Here is a 15,330-nt window from a genome sequence, read left to right on the forward strand (position 1 = left end):
TTCCAGGTAACTGATATTTAATTTCATTTAATTTTATTGGCCAGGCCAATTTGATTATATTTGTCTTTTTTGAAATTTATTTAAAAAAAAAAACCAACAAATTGAGAGCTTCTTGGGTAAGGTCAGAGCGCTTCTTCAAAGGAGCTCCTTGGCTAAGCTTAGGCTACCTTGTCCAATATGCAGAACAAAATAAGCTATAATTATGCTAAACTGTGGAATCCATTGCTGGCCACCCATATGAAATTAATTTGTTATGATTTGCTGTACTGTATCCCTATAGCATAAAACAGTCTTTTCTCATCTACAATGTGTTCCTGCCCCCTCTCTCTTTTTTCTTTCACCCCCCCCCAGACCCCCCCCCTTTTTTTTTTTCCTTTTATTTTTTTCTGGTTTTGAAAGAAATTATTTTTTAGTGCTTCCGGTGTTGGGAGAGGTGGATTCATGTTGATGAACCACATGAAAAGCACTTTGGCAGCAGCAACAGTTCCCTTTCTATATGAAAGGAAAAGAGCTGATTGCAGCTGTGTCAGTACAACGTAAAAAGTGAATGCTAGAATTCATTAAGATTTAGGAATCCTAGATCCTCACTTGTGCAAGTTCAGCGAGAATGAGAGTTTAGGGGCCACTGCCACAGGCATGGACTGGGAATGCCAGCAACATCCAAGACTGCAGTAGGAGGGGAATTTGTAAGCTACAGACTTTAGCATATGTGCCTAATCATTAGCTTCAGGTAATCTATCTTAAAGGTGAAGGTAGTGAGAGCAGGTACTAAAGTGTGTTCAGAGAACTCACAGCATCCCAACATTTTTAGAGCTTCATTCTTCATTACTTCCTGAAAATCAAGATAATTTCTGCTCAAGACCTTTCAAGTATGATTACACTGACAGATGCAAAAGGCAGAAGAAATTAATATAGCATTTTAAAGGATATGTTTTGTTGGATCTCCTTTTTTCTGTTGTAGTGTAGTTTCTGGGCCATTCTGCTGGCATTTTGTGTGAGAAAGCATTAGTTTTCCTCTGATTTACAGTCTACACAAGAATAAAAATGGATATATGTAAGACTTTATTTACATTAAAAAAATAACAAAATCAAAATTGTACTTACACTTTTCTGTAGACTTTTCTCTCAGCATTTCTGTGATATTGAAAAACATTTCAAGGATGTATCACAGTTTTCATCCTATAATTATGCAAAGTTTTAAGCAATAAAAGCAAGTACTTTGGGAAAATCACAGTGATATAGGAAAAGAAAGCAAAGCCTAAATCTTCACACAATTATGTGAAAAGAGGAATTTGTCCATGCCTCCCTGGATCTTTGTAGATTTTCAATTTGATGTAACTCAGACTACAAAATAGCAAAATTTACACTATCAGTAGAGACATTTAGTAATTGGCTTGATCAAAGGCAGAGTGAACAGAATGTGACATTTGAAAATATCTTAGGAAATTGAATTTAAATAATTAATTTAGTTCTGTGAATAGTAACTTTTACAGCTGTAAAGCACACCCATCCAAATAGAAAAAATGTGGTGTTGCTTTTGGCAGCTTCTCCATTGTATTTGGATTGTTGGTGTTTCACTGTTAAGGACCCTTGTGAAGGAGGCACAGCCGGTAAAGGAGTCCTTTGGAGCTATTCATGTTATGGATTAAACACATACAGCTACTTGGGGTTGTGCCTTGGGCCTCTGTCTCACAAGGGGAGTTATTCATATCCTTTGGAAAATGCTGTTGATAATTAGTGCTTTGTAGGGCGGTGAGCTCACTCCCATTACATAAGATTAGTGCTGTAATAAGGAGCTGGCTAGTGTCTGTGGCCAGATTGTCTGTCACTTGGAGAATGCTACCAGCTAGGAAAGTAATGGGTCATATTGCCACTTTTAAAACTGTCAGAGACTCTATGTTAGTTTTAATTCCGTTCAGCATAGAAATGTTTATGCTTTGTGTTTTGCAATTCTAGACCTCAGGTTGTCAGTGTTAGGCAGTTACATTAAAAAAAAAAACAACAACAAAAAAAAACCCCAAAAAACAAAAAAACCCCAAACAACAAAACCAAGAGGAAAACAAAACAGAAGTTTAATATTTAATTGTGGCAAAAAATAAAGACCTCTCTTTTCCTGCATTGGTCAGTGAATCAAAATGCTTTAACTCGAGCAAATATGTAATTTCACCCCTCTCAGAAAGAGTAACTTTATTGAACACAAAAACCTTCAAAAGGCATGTAGTGTTATAGGGAAGGGGCCTGCCTCTGAGAGTTAAATAAAGCAAACAAACTAAAAAGTACTGTAGTCAGCTGCAAACAAAAAGCTCATTGTGCCCATGTCCCACAGGATCCTTGGAGAAGGAGATTTTAAATTTACCAACCTTTTTGGTTTTGTGCTGCAGTCAGTCATTATAGCCTCTTTGTAAGATGCTCGTTTGACCTGCATTTAAATGGAGAACTATATAACATTATTAACAGCAGGTATACTTTTAGTTCAGTATGTCACAGGCAGTAAGGAGAGCCTCTTGGACAAAGTGGGGTTTTGTCTCATTTTTACCAGGAAGGTCAACAGTTACTTCAGAGCCTCATTATGGTTGGCTCTGGGCTAAATCTCTTGGACAGCTTCAAACTTACGGTAACTGTTGACATAAATGACAAAGTGCAGGATTTTCCCTTTTTCAGTGGCTCTCTTGGTAGTTGTGCACAAAAAGAATAAGTCACACCCCAACACAATTTCCATCATGTTGGTAGTACGTAACTATGTTAGTGTGATTTTGGTATGTATGATACCAACCAAAACTTAACACTCTACAATTCTTTGCTTCCACAGTAAAACACCTGCCCATTAGCAAGAGAATTTCACCAGCTTTTTGTCACTCATTTTTCAGTCTCTGTGCGACGATGCCTTCTGACAGCCAAGCACACACAGTATAACCGCAGAACTGAACTGTACTGTGTGTGATGATGGAAGTTTTTACACTGAGTTGGTACAGGGTGGATACAAGTGAATAGAGTTGTGTCCACTGGCTTCAATTTGCTTTTAAAGAGTTAATAAAAGGCAAATTTTCTGAATAATTATTATTTTTTAAACAGCTCGACGTTAGTAGCTGGGCTCAGAAGTGAGTAGACATTGCCATCTAGTGGGTGTTTCCTGCCGTACCTAGTGGTCTTACAGAGAAACCGTACTGCGGTATTATTTTAAATTAATGACAAAAAGTCATCTACTCCATAACACCATCAACTCTACCCAAATGTGGGATTGATACTGCTTTTATATTTCAGCTCCATCAGATAGCCTGTTTCACTTGTGTTGTTTGTGTTCTTTAAATTTCTTACCCAAATTTATTTTTCCTTAGATGTTACTGCTTATTCAATCTGCAGTCAGTGCTTGTGGATATTCATAGATATAAATGAGTTTATGTTACTCAAAGTCTATTTTTTTCCCACCACCTATTGCATAGGAAACCAAAGAGTTTTTTGATAAATCCCACTGCTCTGTTACAAAAAAACTCTTTCAAATGAAATCTTTCGCAAAGGTTGTTAGCAAAGGTCCTTCTGGAAGTTTGTCTTGCTCACAGTGTGCTGGGTGCCTGCCTCATCCAAATCCTGTCAGCTTCTCAAATCTCATGCAAATAAAGCTCAGATTAAGGGCTCGAGGGGAGACATTCAACTATGATCCAAAAAATATCAGGTTCATGAGATGTGGCTTTTGTGTGTACTTCTACATATGTGTGTACTTCTACATAAGTTTAAAGATAGCAGTTGTCTTCAAACAGACTAAAATCTCTCCCAGCAAAGATTTACCAACACATTTAGCTTGGTCCCTCCTGACATGACAAGTTATTTTGTCATGTATCTGTATGGTGCATGTGATCTACCCTACAGTGTTTAGGGCACTACGTATGTCTTCAAAGCAAGATATGTGCTTAAACATTCACTGAATGAAGTTTTCAACCTCATGAATACTTCTGATGAGTTCTGTCAGACTGCTGCTATTCATAAAATTAAACAGAAAAACCCTTTGAAGGGCTGGAGTGAAATTAAGTGAAGCAGAGCTTATGCTGTAAGGTAGTTTCTTGTCTTTCCCAAAGTATAAACACGTTTACATCCTAGGTGAACATAATGGAAGTATTTCAGACATTGCCAAATCTTCACAGTAATCTGTCTGAGGTTTTTTGTATTGAAAGGAAATGCAATCCCTTTCAAACTTCCCATGAGTGTCTCAGGTAACAGAATTGGTGCTGTATAACAGGATAAGCCACAAACTAGGGTGTTCTGAACTGATCCATATACTCACTGTAACCTTGTGCTGATCTTGTAGTTCAGCCAACCTATAAAGCTGGGTAATTGCCAGGACTTACTGGAAATGAGATATAATTTTTAGCTGAGCTGTCTAATTATAACAGAACCTCCATATGAGGGACTTCTTTAGGGGCTTTCCTTGTAAAGGTTTCTAGGAAATTGTCTCCTGTTGTGAAAAAATGCGCTCCTATTCATATGGAGGGTGTGAGGGGAAGGACAATAGCCAGTAAGCTTTGCAGTCATAGTTTCAGCTTATTTAGTGATAATTATCAGGCAAAAATGTGCTCCTTCACTTTAACATGAAGTGGCACAGAGAGAATTCAGTCAGCCAGTCCCTGCATCCTTCCTTGGGTTTTGGTCATTTTCTTTTTATTTGCCTCATTAGTCTTGCATTAAGAAGCAATCAGACAGGAAAGCAGCCAGAATGAAAGAAAATAAAAATCACATTGGAAATAGCAAGTGCCAAAAAGTGCCAAGACAGATTTGTACTTTAAGCTTATTTAAACATGCTGAAAACATGCTTCCTTTTCCCACAAGGAAACCCTTAACCCTGGAAATTCAAATAGATATATTTCTAGTAAATTATTTCCTATCTTTAGTTAGGTACAAAAGGTTATTGGCCTTTAAACAATAAGGAGGTCAAGCAGTAAAGGTTTGTTTGCATCAGTAGTTTATTTTGTTGTGCTTCTTTAAACACAGTGCTTGTTGACTATTTTGGAAAGCCAAATCCAGGCAATTGATCTCAGCCACTTGGTGTGCCTTTTGGAGATAAAGCAATGGCTGAAATTTCCAAATGAGTTGGAAAGCCAAGACACTGTTTACTCGCAGATTCACCCTGGTCGTGCAAACATCTGAAGGAGCTGAGCAGGTTACTCATTAATAAGGAAATGAGTCCCTCAAATAAGGCTGCTTATCTGAAAATTAAAACAACAAATCTCAGACAAGGTAGGATCTTGTTCATGATGGGAAGGCAATGCTCATTCATTTTGACTGACAACCATCTGAATGAGAAAAGCTAGGGACTAGCCAAGAAGGTGAGCTGCCTTAGAGCTTTTGCTATAACCCTGGCTTTCTTAGATTTAATTTATGTGCAATGTCAGCCTGTCACCCAACTGGCAGATTATGGCTGTGAGTTAATTCAATGCCATGTAAGGAAATCCTCCCCCAAAATCTGAAACTTTATAAAATGCCCTCATGGGCTTTTGTAACCGTCATATCGAAGCTCCTCCAGTGAGGCAAGAGAATAAATTGTTGCTGTTTTAGAGGCTGGGAATTAGCCAGCCAAGTGTATTGTCTAGTGCCACATAGGAAACCTGAAGATCTGAACCCCGTCTCAGCTGCAGCACCAATCCATGGACCATCCACTCTCTTTCTACAGGAAAATTTTCAGTGCTGTTTAGCAGAGAAAGCTAGAGCAAGTAAATCCAATGGTGGGCTTTGGTAAAAAAAAAAAAAAAAAAAAAAAAAAAAAAACAGAAAAAAAAGAACAAGAAAAAATAACTAATTATTACAGTATAATTAAAGGCATAAAGAGCATAACAGGAGCTCCAGTTTTCAGCCTGAAATGATGGGAAGACAGACTAGTGGTGTGTTTCCAAAAGGACCAAATGAATGTGCAAAGACCAAAATCCTGTCCTCAAGGCTAGGTCCTGCATTTACCTGATTACACAGAAACCTCTTTTTTTTTTCTTTTTTTCAACAAAACCCACCAAACTGGTGTTTTGTCATCATGGATGTTGAAAGTTGAGCAGAGTATTTGGTGCAGTGGTGTCTGCCTAAGCCTTTGGTGTGCCATTTCCAGCCATTACTGCCCTGCACTACCTTGAACTTCCCTCCTCACAGTCACCTCAGAAAAGTACACTTCATAGCTGGGGGAGAGAAGTGTAGTGGGACAGACCTCCTTTGAAGCACATTTTGAGTCATGTACTTATTAGGTTTATATGTCCTAAAACAGTCTGGAAATGCTTTGCATTTTAATCTCAGGGAAAACTTCACATGAGTAACGGTAAAGCTACTTTAAAATCAAAGGTAGCAATACTTTTTAGGTCTGTCTGTGTGATCACCTAGTGTAAGTATTTCCGCTGAGGACTAAAATGGTTTTAGGATCTTTTCTTCCATGTATTAACTTAGCATTTGAATCTACGCAGGTTTTAAGAAACGTAAGTCACATTTTATGAATGATACATCTGAGAGTATTGATAAAGCTATTAACTGAAGCTTGGCTGCTGGCAAAAGGGTGTCTTGAGCTGTATAAATTCAAACACAGCACTCTTTAATGCAGCTTCATTGGTCTGCTGGGACAATAACAGCTCACATGAAGACATAACTTAGCAGCAGGGTGGCTGGAACGACATCAGAAGTTTTTTGCTTGTCTGTGAATATGGCTGATCTTTTTTGGATGTAATCTTAATTCCTTGGTAACATGTACCGTTCAGGTTTGTTTGGTTTTTAAGTTCTTTTTTCCCTTCTTTTTGTAGAATATGCTTTTCTAGAAGACAGTAACACATTGGAATATGAGGATCTTAAATGCCATAGACATTTTGGAAAGGGCACCTTATTCAGGATATTTTAAGGAGTGTTTCCCTGTGGAATAATTATGACCTGAGTATCTTAGATGCTTAATGCACTTATTGCAAGGGTAGGGGAGGCTTTACACTTAGCACATTTGCTATGTGAGATTGTAAGGGATACCTTTGTAAACAAACACTACAAATCACTATGTGACCTAAGGGACTTGGTTCTTTCCCATTAATTTTTTGCTGATGTAGACTTACTGGAGATAGTGCAGCCACCCCTGATTTACACTAGGTTAAGTGAAAACCAGAATCATGCTTGTGGTCATGCAGAAATGTAATCTGTAAGTGGAAAGCAAAATATTAGTTTATTTGTCTAGCAACTTATTACACTCAAACTGTGAGAATATTTTTGTATCATTATCCTGTTATCAGTGGCTAAATAAGGAATTGAAAAACTACAGAGGAGCTGGGTGGAGACCTGAGAAAGCAATTCAGCAGTCTGGAACTTCCTCTGCTAAGCAATTCTGGCACTAAACCCAAGCAATATCAGAGTTATTCAGCCAAAATAAATCTGTGCAACAACGGTATCAGATGTGAGGTAACAGCAAGTCACCCTGGAGGATATCAGAAATTCTTGAATAAACCACAGGGCCTAGATATAATCCTCTGCCATTACACAGCAGCCCTGCCAGCAGAGCAAACACAAATTTTGTAGTCATTATGCCAAGGCAAGTAAGAGCATATGGAGTCTAATATTTTGCTTAGAGTGGGAGCTGGCAAGCTGCTGAGCACCTTCAGCTCACACGCCCCCAACAGCCATTAAATATCCTTCATTCACACACTGTGATCCCTGTGGAAGCAAACTGCTCTCTAGTATCATTTCCACCAGAAACAGCTGCAATGCTTGTTGAAGTCTCTCGTTTCCTGTCGGGATGGTATTGATTAAACTTTTCTACCACTAGCTTTCTTTAATTTTTCTAGGTGTCTTTACATCTGGGCATATTCTTGAAGGCAATTGGATTGCCTTATTTTAAGAAGTTACTGCCCATCATCTGAGCCATGTAACCAGCCATGCGTTACACTCGTGACTGAGGTTAGCAAATCTTTCCAGCTGTGTTGGGCACTCAGAGGTGATCACTTCTTTCTGCTCACACTACCTCTGCAACACTTCAGACTTCCTCCACTTCCCTGTGGAGCAACTTTTTTTTGCATCCTTAACCAGACCTGCTGTAAAAAGGTGCTAGACCTTTGGCTCAGATACCATTCCAAAATACCCTTTTGGAAAAGGGGTCTTGGAGCACACTAAGTTACATTAATACACTCCATGCATGGGCATATTCCTTCCTCCCGCTTTTCTTTCTCCCTTTCCCAGGAGATATTCACAGAGCTTGCTTTTCTTTTTTTGCACTACATGTTACAGGAAGCCTCCCACACCACTGATCCCATTTGACTCACATGTTTGGTATTTAGCTACTGTGCTTGAGAAACTCAGACTCTCATTTATAAGCTAATGTCATATGCTGAATGCTGGACTTGAGTAAATTAGTTAGTATGTACTGTAGCTTATGTTAGTATGTATGTTATACATAAACATATGTTATGTTAGTATATATGTTATACTATAGTATATTATACTCTATGTTAGTATGTAATGTAGGAATGCAGAGACTGAATTAAGCTGGTTCTGCATAAAAATGGGGATGTTTTATTAAAGGTAATAAAATTGGTGCAGAACAAATTTATTTACACCATGACTGTTAAATTACTTGGACAATAAAAAACCTGTGATAGGTAAGTTGACACCTGGTAGGAAAAGGTTAAGTATTTAAGTCAGTTTTTTCATACTTTGATTCATTGCAAAGTAAATACTACTTGTGTGGGGTGTGTTAACTTTCTTTCTAAAATATGTTTGCCCAGGCAGTGAATAGGGGTTATTTCATAAAGTTAAGAAAATAGAAAGCTAAACTTTTATGACATTTATATGTGCCAGCTTTATATAGGAAGATGCAAGCACTGAGGAAAATATAAGCACTACAGAAACTGTGTCATTTTGACCATACAAGGGACTAGCTGCCTGGTTAATGTCTGGCATTTATGTGAATTTTAGTTCTTTCAGATTCTATTTTTATCCTTCATTAAATTCTTCTTGGACTGACACAACAGAAATCCCAAGGAAAATTGCTAAGGATAGTTTCCCAAATCTTCTCTTGCTTTTCTTTGCATAATGTTAGGCAAATCTCAAATTTCTGTGCTTCATTTGGGATCAAGATGAATCACAAAGTGGGACAAAGATTATTGCACCTCTGCAGGGACAGTAGGATGCATGTCCCCTACCAAGGACCACTGCATAGATTTTCAGTCAATGTGACTCTCCCTTTGTTTCTATTTTTGATTAAAAAAGACTGAATCCTCCTTAACTTTCATTCAAAAGTGACCCTGCAATGACAAGTTTAGCCATGCTTGAAAAAGTGCACTCTGCAGCAGAATATATGTGTGTTTAGCCAGTGCATGGAGCTGTGCACAGCTTGCAAGCAGCTGGCATCCACAGCTTTTGGTAGGGACATATCTTTAGGCAGATGCAGGGCTGAAAGCTGTAGCGCTGTGGAGCTAAATAAGTGCAGATCTGTATGCAGCCAGCTTGGATCCTGATGAGCAAGCTGCCCAAGTTGATATGCCAGATCTGTGGCCCAGGTGCAGTTCTAAGATAATTTTCAGGCATTTGAAAGTTATTTTTATTATATTTCTTTTTTCTGGTCATATACCAACAATCATATTTCCACTTCTAAAATTAATTCACCAGTTTCTGGTTTTATTTCTATGTATCCATAGATGTCTGGAACTAGTTTTTCTACAGAGGGCAGAGGACAGAATTTGAACCATCATTTCTAAAGCTGAAAGGTTGCTGTATATGCTCAGTCTGCCACCTAGGTCTTTTTAATGGAAATACCAATCTGCAGTGATGTGGGGGCATATTCTGACACCTATACTTACTTCACACTTAATTCTGCATGTCATCCTATTGAATGACTTCATTAAATGAGGTCAGAGAATAAATAATCTGAGTCTGAGAGCCTGTAATTTACCATTTGGGAGATGTGGGATAACGAGGGTTATATGCTGTTAACCACATTTCCTGGCATTCCGCTTCATGTCTATGTAGGAAAGAATATGTTTCAACATGCTTAGGATCAGATTTTTCTTGCCATGAATTGTGTCACTTTATTTTGTCCACCTGACATCAGTTTACGGTAAATGAGAAGCTAGATCAGAATATTTTTTCCCATTGAGATAATCTGTTAATAAGAGTGGGATGATATGATAAATCTAGTTTTGCTTAGTTCATGCTTAACAGCCTGAATCAAACAATTGAGACTGCTCTTCACCAAAGGTAATGTGTGTTCTTCTGTAAAAAAGAGTGTAAACACACTCCAACACCTGGAATAACAACTCTGCTTCTTTTTTTCTGCAGCAATATGAGAACTGGAGACCAAACCAGCCAGACAGCTTCTTTTCCGCTGGAGAAGACTGTGTTGTTATAATATGGCATGAGAATGGGCAGTGGAATGATGTACCATGCAATTATCACCTCACCTATACCTGCAAGAAAGGAACAGGTACAAAATTTCCAGTAACAAGAGTGTGATTCTTTAAATCACAGTTTTACAAAGTTAAATGATAAATTCTAGCTCATTTCTGGTGACCAGTACAGTGAGCCCTCAACTGAGTTAGCCTCACGAAGTCATCTTCTGTCCACACATTACATCTCTATCTAATCTGTTCATAAGTCAGACACAAAAGTGTACACAGTTGAAACTCTTGATTAGAACCAGGCAAATTTCTTCTTAGGTACAGATCTCAGACAAAGAAGCCTTCATGTACCTGGCAGGCCTGCCTTACTTCTACACCATGAACATATTACCAACTCTTCTTTCCTCAAATGGCATCATTGTAAAGCCTTTGGGAGGCAGAGGATTGGTAGGCAGGCAGGCAGAGCAGGCTGCTGACCACTGGTATGTGGTTAGCTTTTCAGCTTCAGCTGTGAATACTTTTGACCCATCAAGTAACGTTGATCTTTGTCTTTCTCCTTTCCCAAACCACCTCATTAATGGCACATCTGGAATCTGAAAAGCTCAATTGGTTTATACACTGTTAGAGCTGAAGCAGGAAACCTGGCTGACACCAGGAGCTGTACAGAATAGTTTAGGAATTGCCTCCATCTCTTCACAATGGGAAAGTAAGGATGCAGCCAAAATCTTGTGCATGCTTCATTGTTCCCAATTACCATTTACAACATTTTGTTAACATGTTCCGTAAGCCTTGGTGGATCCATCAGTTCTAAGGGCTTTTTAAATAGTCTATTGTTGAGGAAGACATGAGAGCTATTGAGAAGGAGACTCTTCTTTTAAATGCCTGTAGTAACTTCACTAGTTTTCAGATTTTTCAGCTTTTCAGTGAAAATTACTTCTTTGTGTGACTATGCCAACCTTTATGGCTCAAATTTATGTCAGAAATTTAAATCAAAAAGGCAATGGTAGCCATACTATCCGCTGTTTTCCAATTTTCGTCATTACTGTATTTGGTCTACAAGATTGGAGAACTACAGAAAAGACTGATCTTGCCATCCTTATTTGGCTGTGTTTCTGAGGAGTCTGAGGTTCCCCGACATCCTCCCTTAGCCAGGGCTTAAAGGCCAGTACCATATTCAGAAGTGCATTTACAAACTGATGTTTTGTGTTATGCCTTCTCTTCCTTTCAGTTGCTTGCGGTCAGCCTCCTGTTGTGGAAAATGCAAAGACCTTTGGGAAGATGAAACCCCGTTATGAGATCAACTCCCTTATTAGATATCACTGCAAAGATGGTTTCATCCAGCGTCATATTCCAACCATTCGGTGTCAAGGAAATGGAAGATGGGATATGCCTAAAATTACTTGCATGAATCGTGAGTTCTTTGAAATCAAACCAGTGCTGGATCAGGCAACAGACTAATTTAGGATTAATAAGTAACAAATATAATATTTTAAGAGAAGTGCAAATCTGGCATGACACTATGACTGCAGCACTGTTCACTCTAGCTGTAGGAAAAAACATAGAGCCTCCAAAACTAATGGAAAATGTTCCTTTTTTGTTTTTACGGAAACCACTAAGATTCTTTTACAGTAAACAACACTCTTGCAAAACCCCTGAAACCAACAGGTCTCTAGTAACACTAGCAATTCTTTTTGCAACCATGGTCTAACTAAGTGTGAGAGATGTTTCTCCTATCTGTAATGTGATGATAGTATCAATAATTTGTTAACCCTCAAATTAATCAATAATAAATAGAACCATAATGTGAAGTGTAGCCAGCTCTTAGTAATTAAATAATTTTTAATTAATTTCCCTTTTTTCTTCCTTCTTGTTGCAGCATCCACGTACCAAAGGACTTACTCTAAGAAATACTACTATAAACATTCTTCATCAGGAAAAGGAACATTGTCAAATTCATCAAAGCATTATCATCGCTGGATCAGGACGTGGCAGGACTCAAGGCGCTGAGAGCGAAATGGTGAATGGGGATCTCCACCATTTCAGCCAAAGTCATAACTTTCTGTGCCTTTTTCTATCACCTATTAGGAGTATTATCAAATTGTTTTGAAACTATGGACTGCGGTATTCACAATGCATTTTACAAAAACATGGTGTTTATCAGAAAACTAAAAAATAAAAAAAGGAGAAGTGCTTATGGGGATAAAAGGAAACCATTTCCAGCCTATAAAGATATTAGTTTTCTATATGCCATTGGTGTGGACCATTTTATGATATATACCAGCCTTCTGCAATATTTAAACAGCTCGATTTTAGCATCAATGAAAATGTAAATAAGATGATTTTAATGTGTTTGATTGTGTGTTGTTTTTAAAATCTTGTATATAAAATAAAAAGTCACACTAATTTCAGGCATATTTATGGTTAGAACGGCCTCAGAGGTCTTCAGTCATTTATGACATTGTTTTTATGTTGTTTACCTAGGCTGGAAATGGTTGAAATAACTTCACTGACTGAAATTTGTTGTTATCAGGTGAAGATAAACACACAAGTGATATGAATTAATCTTTTTTTTTTTTTTAAATGGGGACTGTGCCAATTCCCATCCAAGGTACAGTTTGTGTCCACATGATGCAAAGTTTAGGTAGAGCACATAGAAGTGACATGAAGCATGAAATAGGGACTGCAATGTGGAACATTTTTATTTTCCTGCTCTCCATTCCAGCTTCAACATTCATGAGAAAGGACTGCATGGAGGAGTTGTGTATGACAAAGCGGGCCTGTAAAAAATCCAAGTGCTAATACATTAACTTCATCAAACAGGGCCATTTTTTTTAAAGAAAGAAAAAATGGGGAAAAAAAATATTTGAAATTACTTTCATGACATTAACCACAAGGTCTATATCACAGGTCTCTGCATTCTATAATGGAGATAGACCTGGCGTTTGGGGGATTTTTTTTTTTTGTAAAAACAAACAAAAAATAAAAAAGTAAATAATTTTGTATATATAACCAGTTTTTTAATCTTTTTATAAAGTAATGAATGTTTGTGTATGAATGCTGCAGCTGTGAAGCGTACATAAATAAATGAAGTAAGCCATACTGATTTAATTTATTGGATTTTTTTTACCCATGCAAAGAAGATTCAAAGAGCTCACTAGTGCAGTATTGGCCCATGAGCTCCAGTTTTGGAACCAACTTTCAGTTCAACTGCTATTTCCCTGGAGAACAAAATTCCTGCTAAACAGGATCATTTGTTTGCAGTTGGATGGGTGAAAACTTGTGTGACCCACAGAAGAATCAGAATCTTGGCTTTCTAGAAAGATGTGTGTGCACAAAGAGAGTATAGGTTGTAGCTGGTGCAGTGTGTACGTAGGAATTCTCTATTATGGCTTCTTACCCTGGTCAGCTTGATGACTGACTTGGATGTGTACAGTAAGTGTAGAAGATAACGTCTGAAACGACCTCTCCACAGAAAGGACTGTTATTTCTGCAAAGTGCCTTGCACACCTTTGGGCACAGGACAAAAAAAAAAAAGTAAAAAAAAAAGTAAAAAAAAAAAAAAAGTGAGAATAAAAGAACAGTAAGTTCCCTAGGATGTACCTTTTAAAATAACATTGCAAATACAGAACACAGGCGGGAGGTTTACCAGGCCAACATGTAAGTGTTTGCACCAGGCACAGCTGCCCATGGAGTGACCTTGCCACCGGTCATTGAGAACAGTAATTACAGTTTCAGATGACATCTCTTAAGGAATTGCAGTGACCACCATTGAGTGTACTCAACACTTATGCCCACAGTGTGGCAGTGCTCACTGTGTTGGCCGGTTCATTCCCCACCCCTCACCCGCAAACAATGCACATAATACTTTTGTCTATTTATATTATTATCTTGTATAGTGTATAATGTGAATGTCTGGGGTTTTTGTGAATGAAAGTCTAAAATCTTTGTAACTTTTATATCTGCTTCTGTTTCACCAAAGAAACAAGGTTTTGCTATACTGTGACTTGTCTTGTTATTGCATGTCTTCCTGTTTAAATCTATGCAATGTGATTTTTTTCATATGACTACAATTAGACTGTCAGGTACTTCACAATTATCATGGGCTTAATCAAGTGCCCTCTGGAGTTAAAGAGAGTCAGCTGGCTGAACTTTAGTAGGTGCTGCATTTGACTTTATATAAGCAGCTCTAGGGGATATTTTAAGATACACATTGTATGTTTTGAAGTTGATTATTGCTTGTATAAGTCAAGACTCTTTCATAAATATACAGTATTCTACACATCACTTCCCTGTACCAGAAACATACAGACCAGAAAATATATTTTAACACTTTGCAAACTTTCTCACCATATGTATAAAAAACCCTGCATAGATTTGTTGTTTTCTTGTCTACTTGTTGGATTTTAAACAATGTTGTAAGGCATTCAGATAACATTGTGATTGTAGTTTTAAATAGGTTAGAAACAGTGCTTATATTGATTTTTTTCACCTCCTTCTATAACTCATAATAAAATAGGAGTGACAACATTCCTTATTAAAAAAAAAAACAACAAACAAAAAAAAAGAAAACCTGTTACCCATGCTTCTTTATTCAGACAGAGAATGGAACTCTGTTTATCACTGGAAACTTTTTCTGATACTAATCTAAACCCCAAATGTTCCAATACCAATCCCCTGCATAATGCACCACAATGAGCACCTTGACTCCTGGACATGGAGCATCTCCAGACTCCGGTATGAAGAAGCGTGTTCCGACTGCAGTAGAGGAATAGAAGACAAAAGCAGAGCCTTAAATACAGTTTTTCTAAGTGAGTGTTTCTCAGCTCTGCTTTCTTCCCTATCAAGTTAAAACAGAATTCTTTCTTACCTATTTTCCAGTTACCTTGTATATGTAGAGGAGTCAGGTTTAAACTGTGTTTTACAACTACATGCAAAACAAGTATCAGAGTGGCATTCCTGTAGTAGTTTTCCTTTGTTGTGTAAGAATTAAACATTTTGTCTTTAA

At 37.7% G+C, this 15,330-nt stretch overlaps 1 protein-coding gene across 1 annotated transcript in view; it reads left to right on the forward strand.

Moving 5' to 3' along the window:
- The window catches only part of VCAN (versican), a 107,053-nt gene extending 92,164 nt beyond the window's left edge, over nucleotides 1–14,889 (forward strand). Inside the window, exons 11-13 of the mRNA XM_034072719.1 lie at nucleotides 10,267–10,411; nucleotides 11,554–11,736; nucleotides 12,202–14,889. Coding sequence (XP_033928610.1) covers nucleotides 10,267–10,411; nucleotides 11,554–11,736; nucleotides 12,202–12,332 — 459 coding nt within the window. The 3' untranslated portion in view covers nucleotides 12,333–14,889. The remainder of the gene's footprint in view (nucleotides 1–10,266; nucleotides 10,412–11,553; nucleotides 11,737–12,201) is intronic.
- The last annotated feature ends 441 nt before the right edge of the window (nucleotides 14,890–15,330 follow it).

This window comes from Melopsittacus undulatus, chromosome Z, assembly GCF_012275295.1.
Source record: "Melopsittacus undulatus isolate bMelUnd1 chromosome Z, bMelUnd1.mat.Z, whole genome shotgun sequence".
Lineage (NCBI taxonomy): Eukaryota > Metazoa > Chordata > Aves > Psittaciformes > Psittaculidae > Melopsittacus > Melopsittacus undulatus.